The sequence below is a fragment of the Pan paniscus genome, chromosome 12 (assembly GCF_029289425.2).
Source record: "Pan paniscus chromosome 12, NHGRI_mPanPan1-v2.0_pri, whole genome shotgun sequence".
NCBI classification, from domain to species: domain Eukaryota; kingdom Metazoa; phylum Chordata; class Mammalia; order Primates; family Hominidae; genus Pan; species Pan paniscus.
In genome coordinates this window covers 111,007,025-111,020,059 of record NC_073261.2, presented here as the reverse complement: position 1 = coordinate 111,020,059, position 13,035 = coordinate 111,007,025, and the positions used below count along the sequence as shown (strand labels likewise).

The window sequence follows — 13,035 nt, the reverse complement described above, 5'->3', positions numbered from 1 at the left end:
ATCAGACCTTTGTACTGAAATCAATCACCTGTCATCTAATTTAATAGAATTAAAAATGAGTGATTTACCATTTCCTGTAACTTTCAAATATACAAACTGTATTAAAAATAGTTTTCTAGTGCATACATTCGAAACATTCTGAAGTACTACATATTCTTAAAGAAAAAATAGATTAATAAAAGGCAAATTTATAAGTGCTGCTCTTCCAACATTCCACAAGTATTTACTGAATATTATATATTCAATAATAAATATTAGGTGCCAGGCATTGTTTTATACTGTAGGAAATCAGCGATGAACAAAACAAACATAAATCCCCACCCTCAAGAAGTTTACTAGATATTCTACACCATTATACTTTAGAAGTCACACACACACATGCACACACACAAAATTAGAAATCTATCCTTCAAATCAAACAAAGTCAGCCTCAAAAGCCTGACTAACAACCTGTGACAAAAACACTGTAAATGCATGAGGGAAAGAAAAAAAGGCTTTTGAAAAATAAAAAAAAAAGGCCAGGTGCGGTGGCTCACGCCTGTAATCCCAGCACTTTGGGAGGCCGAGGCGGGTGGATCACGAGGACCATTCTGGCTAACACGGTGAAACCCTGTCTCTACTAAAAAAATACAAAAAATCAGCCGGGCGTGGTGGCGGGTACCTGTAGTCCCAGCTACTCAGGAGGCTGAGGCAGAAGAATGGCATGAACCCAGGAGGCGGAGCTTGCAATGAGCCTAGATCGTGCCACTGCACTCCAGCCTGGGTGACAGAGTGAGACTGTCTCAAAAAAAAAATAAAAAAAAGAAAAGATCCAAGCCAATATCCTTGATAAAAGAATATAAATAATTCTTATTTTAATATACTCTTTTAAAAGATAATACTGGCCAGGCATGGTGGCTCACGCCTGTAATCCCAGCACTTTGGGAGGCCGAGGCCAGCAGACCATGAGGTCAGGAGACCCAGACCATCCTGGCTAACATGGTGAAACCTCATCTCTACTAAAAATACAAAAAATTAGCTGGGTATGGTGGTGGGTGCCTGTAGTCCCAGCTACTCAGGAGGCTGAGGCAGGAGAATGGTGTGAACCTGGCAGGTGGAGCTTGCAGTGAGCTGCTGCACTCCAGCCTGGGTGACAGAGCGACACTCTGCCTCAAAAAAAAAAAAAAAAAAGATAATATTATATGCCAGACAATGAGAAGTTATTTTTTAAAGCCACATAAGTTTGGGTATAATAAACCACAATTCAAAAAGAACCTGTGGACTACTAATTATTAATTCTATAATTCAGGATATAAAGAAATTAACAGAGATAACAGCAGTCACCATTACACCATTATTATTTGCTGAGTATCTGCAATATGACAATCACTGTCTTGGCTATTTTATGTATATTACCTCTAATACTATACAATCTCAGTGTTGTTAGAGTTTCATAAGTAAATTTTTAAATGAACTAAATATTAATAATATGGTTATACAGGAAAGCAGGCCCATTTTGTAAAGATATTAGTAGTTAAGAGGAACTTTTTTTTTTTGAGCCAGGGTCTCACTCTGTCCCCCAAGTTGGAGTGCAGTGGCACAATCATGGCTCACTGTAGCCTCGACCTCCTGGGCTTAAGTGATCCTCCCACCTCAGCCTCCCAAAGAACTGGGATGACAGGTGTAAGCCACCACGCCAGGCTAAGAGGAACACATTTTAAGAGAAACATAATTGCTGCCAAACTTGAGTAGTAAAATAGATAATTCTTTCTAAGATATTAAGTAATTTGTCATCTCAGCTACTTTGAAACACATCTTAGTTTCTGTTTCTTCCAAATTATCAACTAAAGGTTTAAGACAATAACCAACTAGAAGTGGTGAAAACAAGCACTGGATCACAAACCAACAGAAGACCAAACACATCTCTGACACTGGCTAAGTGAGTTTAGGCACACATTTCTCTTGAGGCCTTAATCTCTTCATCAATAAAAAGTAGGCATCATAATGCCAGTGTAGGTAATGCAAACTTCCTGTGAGATCCTGTGAAAATACTTGTCAAAGTGTTCATGATAATAAGAAATTATTAGATAAGCCCTATGAGCTCTTTCAGCTCTAAAATTATAGTACAGTCATGTATCACTTAACAACAGGGAGATGTTCTGCAAAATGTGTCATTAGGTGATTTCGTCGTTGTGAAAACATCATACATAGAGTGCAGTTACACAAATCTAGATGGGATAGCCTACTATGCACCTAGGCTGGGTGGTATAGCCTATTGCTCCTAGGGCCACGAACCTGCTCAGCATGCTACTCTACTGAATACTGTGGGCAACTGGAGCACAATGGTAAATATTTGTGTATCTAAACACAGAAAAGGTACAGTAAATGGTATAAAAGATAACAAATGGAACACCTGTATAGGGCATTTACCATGAATGGAGCTTGCAGAACTAGAAGTTGCTTTGGGTGAGTGAGGGTGCGAGTGAGTGGCAAGTGAATGGGAAGGCCTAGGACAGGACATTACTGCACATTACTGTAGAGTTTAGAAACACTGTACACTTAGGCTCCACTACATTCATTTTTTTAAACTTTCTTTCTTCAATAATAAATTAGCCTTCCCTTACTGTAACTTTTTTACTTTATAAACTTTGTATTTTTTTACCTTTTTGACTTCTGTGATAACATTAGCTTAAAACACAAACATGCTATACATACATCTGTATTAAAAAAATGTCTTTCTTTACATTCTTGTACTATAAACTTTTGTATTTTATTTTATGCTTTTATTTTTTACACATTTTTGTTAAAAACTAAGACACAAATACACACATCAGCCTAGGCCAACACAGGGTCAGGATCATCAATATCACCGTCTTCTACCTCCACATCTTATCCCGCTGGAAGGTCTTTAGGGATGGTAACACTCATGGAGTTGTAATCTCCCATGATAAGAATGCCTTTCCCTGCAATGCCTGAAGAACATGCCTAAGGCTGTTTTATGGTTAACTTTTTTTTTAGTAAGTAGAAGGAGTACTCCCTAAAATAATGATAAAAAGTACAGTACAGTCAAGCCTTCCATATATGCAGGTTCCACATCCTCTGATTCAACCAACCACGAATTGGAAATACAGTATTTGAGGGATATAGAATCTGCAGATATGGAGGCCTGACTTTTCATATCAGCAGGTCCTACAGGGAAAGAAACTGAAGCAGTGAAAAAGATTAGATTATTTGATTTTTCCCCCAAGACAGGAGTATGATTTGATTCCCCCACAAGACAAAAGTATGATTTGATTCCCCAGTGTAGGTCAAGACTCTTGTGAAAGTCAAACAGAGAAACAAATGTAACCACCTCACAGAGGCAGTTCCTAAGTATCACTGATATTCATCTGGATGAAACCATCTAACATCCTTGCCATGGATCCATACTTTTCCTGCTGAGTAACAAGACAGTAAAACAATGGTACTTAAAACCCAGGGTCAAGAGGCACATTTCTTCTTGGAGCATCAGTAATCTCAGATTTGGGGAAGAATTTTTTTTAATATTAAGCCAAAAAATGATATATTATGAACAATAATACAAAATTCACAAGATTTGTAAAGATAAAATATGAAATTCAAAGATATGTATATAATGTTTCTAGGAGAATTCCTTGAGCTATATTCCCAGATCCCCAAGAGGGCTGGGTATATTCTCTATAATTATTTTTCTTTTAAGATAAGGTTGATAAACAGTAAAATATAAAAATCTTCAGCAACAGCTCTATGAATTCTTACTAATGCATATAGCCACATAGTGTATATGAATACACTCAGATGCAGATACAAAAAATTCGAGGTTCATTCAGCTTTGACCTTAAAGGTACTTCCGGGTAAAAATGTTTGAGAAGCCCATCATAGTTAAGCCAATTTGTGTTACCTGTTCTTGTCCCTGGCGACTGTAAAACTTGACACTTAACATCCTTAATAATCCCAGTGTCTTTGGTACCTGCGAAATAAATGCATCATATGAAGAAAGATTACTGAAATGACTTATCGTTGTAAAATGTCCTTTTATAATGAAATGAAAACTATAGCAAATCTAGTATTTTTTTAAATGATTAAAGAAAATCACCAAGAAGGTGTCAAGGATCTTGGTGAGATTTTGTTTTTGTTTGGGAAAAAAAAATCCACCAAGTGGTACAATCTTACAAAATACATCCATGATCAAATGCTTTTTTAAATATATAACCAGTAAACTTTATGCAAATCAAAATCCACTGCAAGCTCTTCTCAAGTAAGGCTGCCCAAGGTTGCCATTTTATCCTAACATCAGTATAGAAAAAGCTAAAACTTCCAAAAGAAATTTCATCTATTAACAATTGATTCTATGCTTGAAAAACACCAAAAAAGACTTCATCATTAGAAATCAGTGCATAAAATAATATAACACATGACAATTTTTTGCCTTTAGACTTAGAAACCATATTTTTTCAGTGGAAAATAACATTGTTGAGGATGTAGGGAATCTGGAACCCTCATACACTATTGATGGGAACATAAAACCGTACAGCCACTGTGGAAGAAGTTTGGTGGTTCCTCAAAAACTTAAACATAAAACTAACATACGACCCAGCAATTCCACCTGAGATCTATACACAAAAGAATGAAAACAAGCATTCAAACAAATATTTGTACATGAATGTTCACAGCAACAATATTCACAATAGCCAGAACTTCTGAGTTGAAAACATTAGGGATGGCCTTGATACACATCTCCAAATACTTCCTCCAAAAAAATCAAGAACAAGAAAGGGAGATAAATCTACACAAAAACCATACTCTCCACTTAGCCTGAAGATAGAGAATAACCCAAACTTTACAATAACTGTAAGCAAAAAGAAAGAAATCACCAACTCCCAATGTGTCATCTCCACTGCTCCTGCTAAAACCTATGTCCCCACTCACCCCATTGTGACCTGCCACAAGGTGTGGTGGTGAGCAAAAGCAAATTGAAAAACACCCAGGGAGGACAGAGGGGAGCTAGCAAAAATGGCTAAGGTCCATCTAAAACCAAAACTACCACCAAAAAGACTAAGTCCACTCTGAGTGAAAATACAATAAAAGCATCCAGGTTAATCAGACATGGCCTACAGGGAAGGGACCTAAGTGTGGGCATGATATGAGAGGCAGGCTTCCAAACACAGAGCTTCTGAGGGAGAAAAATGGCAAACAGGAAGAAGTGCCTTTTGCCAAAGGGGTGGTAAAGGGGAAAGGAAGCAAAGGGGCAAATGTAGTGTGCAGCAAGACAATAGACAACCACAACATCAGAGGATCCACGCCCCCTCCTGTCACCAAAACAAAACCGAAAAAATCTGCTAAGGTATTTGAACTTTGCTATACTGACAAAAGAAGGCACCGTTAACCTACCAATCTTGTAAAGTATTCCAATATCATAAAAATGAACAAGAAAGAGATTCACAAATAGTTTGCAGACATGAGAAGACAAAAGTCAACACGTGTCAACAAAGGGAAACTATGGCTGAAAAAACAACCATGAAGCAAAAGAAAACTTTAACATAGCACTCCAAACAGAATGAAATATAGTCAGACAAGCATTTGAGAATGTGGACAACTTGAAAAATCACCTTAAATCAAAAATTCAGTAACTGAAAATAGAACTGGACAAGAAGAGTGAAAAAGGGTTAATAATAAAAAGCTCAATAAATTCAGGAAATAAATATAAGAAAAAGAAAATTATCTAAAAAATAAAGAATAAATTACAAGGTACTCAAGGATAATTTAATAAGGGGCTTTAAAGGAAGACATGAAAACAATGAAAAAATGAAAATGAGTTAAGAAGTGAAAAGGAAATAAGATAAAAGGGAGAGGTAAAAAGAGTAAAGAAAAACTACTGGAAAGAGAATATAGTAAAAAGCAGTAACATTTGGATTGCCAGAGAATCTGAAGAAGATAAACAAAACCAAAGTATAGAATATTTAAAATTATAATCCATGAAAACTTTACAGAAACAGAAAATGGAAAAAATAGAAATAGAAAAAAATCTGAATCTACACACTAAAAGAACCAATGCATACCCAGAAAATTTAAACTCAGCATGATCAACTCCAATATCCTAGGAAGCTATCAGATTTCAAAGATAAAGAAAATAAAGACCTGTAAGAAAAACTGACTAATAACATACAAAGGGCAAATAATTTTATTGCATCAGACTTTTAAAATCTCACATACAAAGCAAAACAAGAGTAGCATTTTTTAAAAGTTTAGTGAAAGAGAAGGCGAACCAAGGATTTTACATCCAGACAAGTTTCCCCTCAAATTTCAAGGTTATGGCAAAACAGTTTTGAACATAAAATACAAAAACTTAAGAAACTCATCACCTATGAGACCTTCTCAAAACATACTGTAATTTCATCCAACCACAAGAACGACTGGGAAAACTTCAGCAAAAGAACTGAGTAAGCATTTTAAAATACATAAATAGATGACTAAAGAAAGCTGGGAACAAACGTAGACACCAATGTACAAATATTATGTATGTGACAATGCAGAAACAAAACAACAAAAAAAAGAAAGAAGAAAGCAGAATAAGCTGATTTTTGTATAAGCAATTAGTAGAAATGAAAGAATACCAAGAAAACAAACTCATAAAATGCTGGAAGACATTGATAACATCAATAAGAATAGTTTCTGTGAAATGATGGAGGGAAATCTCCATTCGAGTGAATTCAAGAGAGAATGCAAGGAGAGGAATTGGAAACAAGTACAGACAACTCTTGAGCATTGTAAGGAAAGGAAAAGAAATGGGATGATAGCCAGAGGGCAAAGTGGAGTCTGAAGAGTTTTTGTGAAGGGAAAAATAAAAGCATGCTATATGCTGATAAACCTAAGAGGTAACAAAATTCCTGATGTAAGACGAATATCCTTCAATAAACAAGAGTGGGAGATCTAGTGGACAAACACAGGGCTTGGCCTTAGCCTGAGCAAGGACAGTTCCTCTGTCTGAACAAGAGAAAAGTTACAGTACACAGGCACAGCTGCTGGCAGGGTGTGGGATCCTACAGAAGTATTCCTTCTGATTACTTCTATTTTTTTCAGGGAAATAGGATTTCTCGTGGAAATAGGATTTCTCGTAGAAATAGGATTTCAAAAAGTCTATGTTCTTTCCACAACAAGCTTCTATATTGAAAAAGCAGCAGCAGCAGCAGCAGCAATAATAAAAATTCAGTCAACTTTGTTCATTCTCATACAGTTTTCCAAAATTTTGATCTTAAAAACTCAGAAAACAATAAATAATTAACACTGTAGATCATCTTACAGTTTATCGAATGCCTTTACATATATTACTTCATTTAAATCCTGGCAAAAGCCTTAGTAGACAGTGGTAAGGGATAATGTGGAATTCAAACACCAGCCTTCTGACTCCACAGCCTGGGTCCTTCCTTTGTCCCAGCTGCTGAATTCTAATCTGGTACCTGTTATAGCTCATTGCACTTATATGAGACATAGCTGCTTTCCCACATGCAGCGAATCCCTTGAGGGCTGCTAAAAGTATTTTTATATTCCTAATACTTGGAGCAGTGATTAAATGTTGAATAAATGAATAAATAAAACTATCTCACATAGATGACACTAACATTAATTTGGAAACTTGGGTCAATGCACATATTGAATTTTGCACAGTCTGTTTTACAACCTAGCAGCCTTGAGAGAGACTACGATGTATGTGTCAGCAGCATTTTTCAGTCAATACCTACACCAAGACAACAGCAACCTTAAACAAACAGTAAGAGGAGGTTCGATGAGAACAATATCTGCTGCCTGACAAAAGGAACTAATCCCATAACCTCAAATTATTTTGAGGTAAGGGAAGGCTATGCAGAATGATTTTAAGTTTAGCTGCAAGACACAGCCACTAACATAATTAAAATACACTTGCAGCATTTCAAGAAGTTAATCATACAGCAGAGCATTCAATTTGCAATTCAATATTTTTCCCACTTATTTTGTCAGCGCACAAGCAATTTTCTTTTAAAAGACTTCAATACCGAAGCCTCAGGCCACAAGGAGATCAGGACCATACATAGCAGAGTAGATTCCAATACTTCAGTAAGGTGCAAAGGGAAAGCACAGGAGAATTCAAAGAAACTAAGGTGAAAAAAGATTCCCTGGTATGTGACTTGCCACTTGCTTGCCTACTGGGTCCCAAATAAACACTTGATTACACCAAACCAAAAGGGACTTTCACCACTTACCCACGTTCTCTCCTTATATCCTCTATACACATCCATTTTCCTTTTTTCCTCAACCCTATTTTGACAAATTTCACAGCTACAGAAAAGCTGAAATGATTGTACAATGAAACACGAGTATACCTCTCACCTAGCTACACCAGTTATTAATATTTTGTCACATTTGCTTTATCTCTATGTGTGTGTGTGTCTATGTATACAGACACACATAATTTAAAATTTTTTTTTTACTGAATCATCTGAAAACAAGGTGCAGACTTGGCCAGGCATGGTGGCTCACGCCTGTAATCCTAGCACTTTGGGAGGCCAAGGCGAGCAGATCACCTAAGGTCAGGAGTTCAAGATCAGCCTGGCCAACATGGTGAAATCCCATCTCTACTAAAAGACAAAAATTAGCCAGGCATGATGGGGGGTGCCTGTAATCCCAGGTAATCAGGAGGCTGAGATGGGAGAATCGCTTGAACCCGGGAGACGGTGGTTGCAGTGAGCCAAGAAAGCCACAGACATCATGCTTACTTTAGACAGAGCTAAGAGAAACTTCTTCAGACTCTAAGATCTACCCTGAAACATCTCGCATATAAAACTAGAAGCTGGATATGACCTAAATCAGAGAGATAAACACAGCTAAATTCCTACAGATATGAACTAATGTGTCCAATATGTACGAGTAACTTCTACCTCACTTTACTTTTTATAAATTATGGGATAATCATCATAGCATATATTAGTGCCACTGATATGGATAGAATTTCATGGGGTGGCGGGTGCAGAACAGAAACTAGATCTGGCCCATCTCATGCCTCTATTTTCAGTTATTATGCTCTACTGTGCCTTAGGCTCCTTATTTGTGAAATGTGGCCAATAATACACCAACTGTTCTCCTTACTAGGTCGTGCAGAGAGAATAAAGGGCTGGTAGACTAGGTAGATGGACAATAAATGGAAGGAAAGGCATATGCACAGTACTGCATAAGCTGTTCTACACATACAAACTGGTTTAATGTCTGGTGCCATATAAACCAGTAAGTTGACTTCATTTAAAGAAAAAGAAACTACTACTTTGTTGGGTTAAATCACAATTGCACACTGCAGTATATATTAAATGCTAAAAATAAAATTCACAGAGGATTACTATTATTGCTAAAGATTTCTTTTCAAAAGTACATCTTCATTAGTTTATTTTCAACACTAAAATCTTTAATAGTTTGTTGTTTTAGAACATAATTTGAAATCAATATATTTTTTGACAAATTCACTATCAAAATGAACACATAACATGTTTGATTATGTTGTGTTTCAACTTAATTTCTAGATTTCTTCCCTCACTGAAAAAATATTTGAGTGCCCACTAAGTAACATGGTAAGCCCAAGCTGCATAATTTTGGCCAAGTGCTCACTTTCTTTTTTTTTGAGACGGAGTCTGGCTCTGTCACCCAGGCTGGAGTGCAGTGGCACAATCTCGGCTCACTGCAACCTCCGCCTCCCAGGTTCAATCGATTCTCCTGCCTCAGCCTCCTGAGTAGCTGGGATTACAGGTGCACACCACCACGCCCAGCTAGTTTTTATATTTTTAGTAGAGACGGGGTTTCACCATGTTGGTCAGGCTGGTCTTGAACTCCTGACCTCGTGATCCACCCGCTTTGGCCTCCCAAAGTGATGGGATTACAGGCGTGAGCCACCACGCCTGGCCCAAGTGCTCACTTTCATACAGTTTACACAAATAACTAAGACATGCAAGACTGCAGTGTGGCCAGGATGGTAAACATAATTAGTATTTACCAATACCTAGTTTTTCACACCTTTCTGGACACATAGAAAACTATTTCCCAGCCCCCTTGAAGCTAAGAGGGGCCATAATACAATAAACGAACTGTAAGTAGAACCAATGTCACTTCTGGTCTAAGACAGTAAAAAGTTCCACCTATTATCTCTCCCTTCCCTTCCTAAGACCATAAACTGAGATAGTGGGACCCCAAAAGGTCACCACTCTCCATGGATCTTTTAATCATCACTTAAAACAAGCTGCCCAGGAGAGTCATGATCTCAACAGCAGGCTTTGCCACAAAATAAGGAAAAAATCTGTATATGATAAGCCACAGAAATTTCAGGACTTTGCATTTGCTCATTTGATTGCTTGAATTATCAAAATAGAACCTAGCCTATGCTGACTACTACAGCCCTAAGGACTGCCTGACACAAAATAGAAGCTCAATAAATAAGTATAGAATGAATGGATGGATGAATAGTCCATGTAAATATGGAACAACATGGAAATCTGGACTCTAATTCTGCCATTTGCTAGCTGGATGATCAGGGCAACTTACTTAACTACACCTCACTTACCACCTCATCAACAGACTCGGGCCAGTAACAATATTTACCTCAAAGGGTTACTTAGAATTAAATGAGTTAGAGCATATAAAAAGCACTCCAAATAGCTGCCAACACATTAAAAAGTGCTTAATACATGTTTTCATCTAAATAAGCAAATACAAGGAATGGGACTACTGTTAGGTTGTTTTTCTAGTATCTGAAAATGTCACTACTAAAAATTATTCCAAGTTAAATACAATATGCCTCAGTTGAATATGTTATTTGAAAGAAATAAAATTATACCAGCATTAATTCACTGTCCTCATTCAAGATGAAATTATTTCTTCCTCTATATCTTACAAAGGACTTATTTGTCTAAGACAAATAGCATAGTGAAATGACACATAGCAAAGTGAAGTGCCATAACTCATACTTACTGCAGTAACCCTGTCTCCACCATTAGTAACCTGCTTGTAATACGGTGATCCTGAAAGAACTCTCCAGGCAGAAAGGCCACAGCTAGAAGCTTTTGACATGCCTACTTCAGCAGTTTCACATCCACCAACAAGTAAAAGTCTAAAAAGGAGAAAAATTTTAAAAATCGATAAATTGCAAATATAAATAAGAGCAAAACAAAGAGAGCAGAAACAGTCACCTTGAGAAAGAAAATTTACCAAGTACTATTAATATATGTTAAACCTAGAAGGTAAATATTTCAGAGGAAACAATCAAAAGAAAACCAAACTGTTTTTCAATTAGAATTTCACCATATACTAAGGCTTAAATATTCAAGCACCTGAAATGCAGGTGGGAACTTAGAAATGAAGAAAAAATTTAAGGCTAGCAACTGAATATAAAAAAACTGTCTGTATCAACACCAATAAACTTTAATAGATGTGTAGCCTCACCCAGATACATTATGTATTAATTATGGCAATGTATCTGATGCAATGAGGGAGCCATTACAGAATGCTAGAAAGAAATGACACCCAGGAGAGACTGAATGGGAAACCACAGAGCAATAATTATACCAAAATAAGACTGGTTGGTAGTTTAGCTGCACACTATGAGTGGTTCACTTTTCTGTTCGTTACACTCCATTCATGACTGGAGGCCAGTTACCAACAGGGCAAACAGCCTAACATATACTAAAAGTTAGAAGACATTACTGTGTAACCACTATATAAACAAAGCTAATTAATAACGAAACCCCAACAGTCACAATTTTTAAAGCTATGTTCAGTACTTCTGGCAGGGATCTGTATAACAGACATCACAATTATCTGTCTAAAGAAAGAAAAAAAGTCTGAAAGTTCCGTTTACCTCCTTCTTGGCCATACTCATAGAAAAATCAAATCTTGAAAAATTTATGTTTCTACATAGAAATTGAAAAGTCAAAAAAACATAAAGTTATTTAGAGTTGGCATATCAGACTAACTCAGTTACAATTTATGTCAACTAAAGCTAACTTTAAATGTTATAAAATAAATATCAGTACCTCATGACATAACACCATGAGCTCTCAATACAGACCCTTCAAGACCAGTGGAGGTGTATGCCCAAGAGTAGTCAAAAAGCACTATATTATGGTAGAAAGCAACACCTGCCTTCTGTTAATTTTGTTCACCTTGTGTGGCAGACAACACAATGGCCCCCAAAAGATGTCCACATCCTAATCGCTGCAGTCTGTGAGTATGTTCTATTACATGGATTTAAGGTTGTAGATGGAATTAGGGTTGCTAATCAACTGACTTGAACTTAGGGAGAGTATCCTGAATTATTCAGGTGGCCCCGAAGTAATCACAAGGATCCTTAAAGGTAGAAAGGGGCAGCAGAAGAGTCAATGTCAGAGTAATGTAATGTGACACTCAACTGGCCACCGCTGGCTTTGAAGGTAGAAGGGGCCACAAGCCAAGGAATCTGGGAAGCTTCTAAAAGCCGGAAAAGGCAACAAAATAGATTCTCCCCAAGCCTCCAGAAAGGAACACAGCCCTGAGGATATGTTTGATTTTAGCCCAGTGAGACCCATTTCAGACTTCTGATCTCCAGAACTGCAGGGTAAGTTTGTGTTGTCACCAAGTTTGTGATTCATAGAAAATGAATATATACCTTTTTTCTTTCCCAGTCCCAAAACTCAGATGACCTGTCACACTCTAATGCCACTAAAAGCCCTCTTCTCATTTGACAACCCACTTTCTAAAGTGTTTCTGAACTAAGCTAACAATAACAATTAAAGAACTCATCTCTACCGTATACTCTTAGATCTAAATTTTTCAAAACTGTACAAAATCCTTCCAGGTTTAATTATGGAATGTAGCCCAACTCAAAATCTCAAAAACCATAAAGTAATTCAAATGCACTTTCTTCACAGAAACACAGCTTGGGCCTACACACAAAGCCTTTTCCCTACTGCCTTTATATGCGGCTGTAACAAATTTTCATCTCAGCAAATTGGAAGAAAAAAACTTTGAGACGATGCCTTGAAGCAACCT

At 37.0% G+C, this 13,035-nt stretch overlaps 1 protein-coding gene across 3 annotated transcripts in view; it reads right to left on the bottom strand.

Annotated features, from left to right (window-relative positions):
• NBAS (NBAS subunit of NRZ tethering complex) overlaps window positions 1-13,035 on the bottom strand; it is a 393,407-nt gene that overhangs the window by 330,921 nt on the left and 49,451 nt on the right. For 2 of the 3 annotated variants that reach the window (XM_003826980.5, XM_034952644.3), the window contains exons 10-11: window positions 10,981-11,119; window positions 3,899-3,967 (exon numbers count right to left, since the gene is read on the bottom strand). In XM_003826980.5, the coding sequence (XP_003827028.3) occupies window positions 3,899-3,967; window positions 10,981-11,119 (208 nt within the window). The remainder of the gene's footprint in view (window positions 1-3,898; window positions 3,968-10,980; window positions 11,120-13,035) is intronic. The other variant, XM_055108231.2, reaches the window with a different exon arrangement.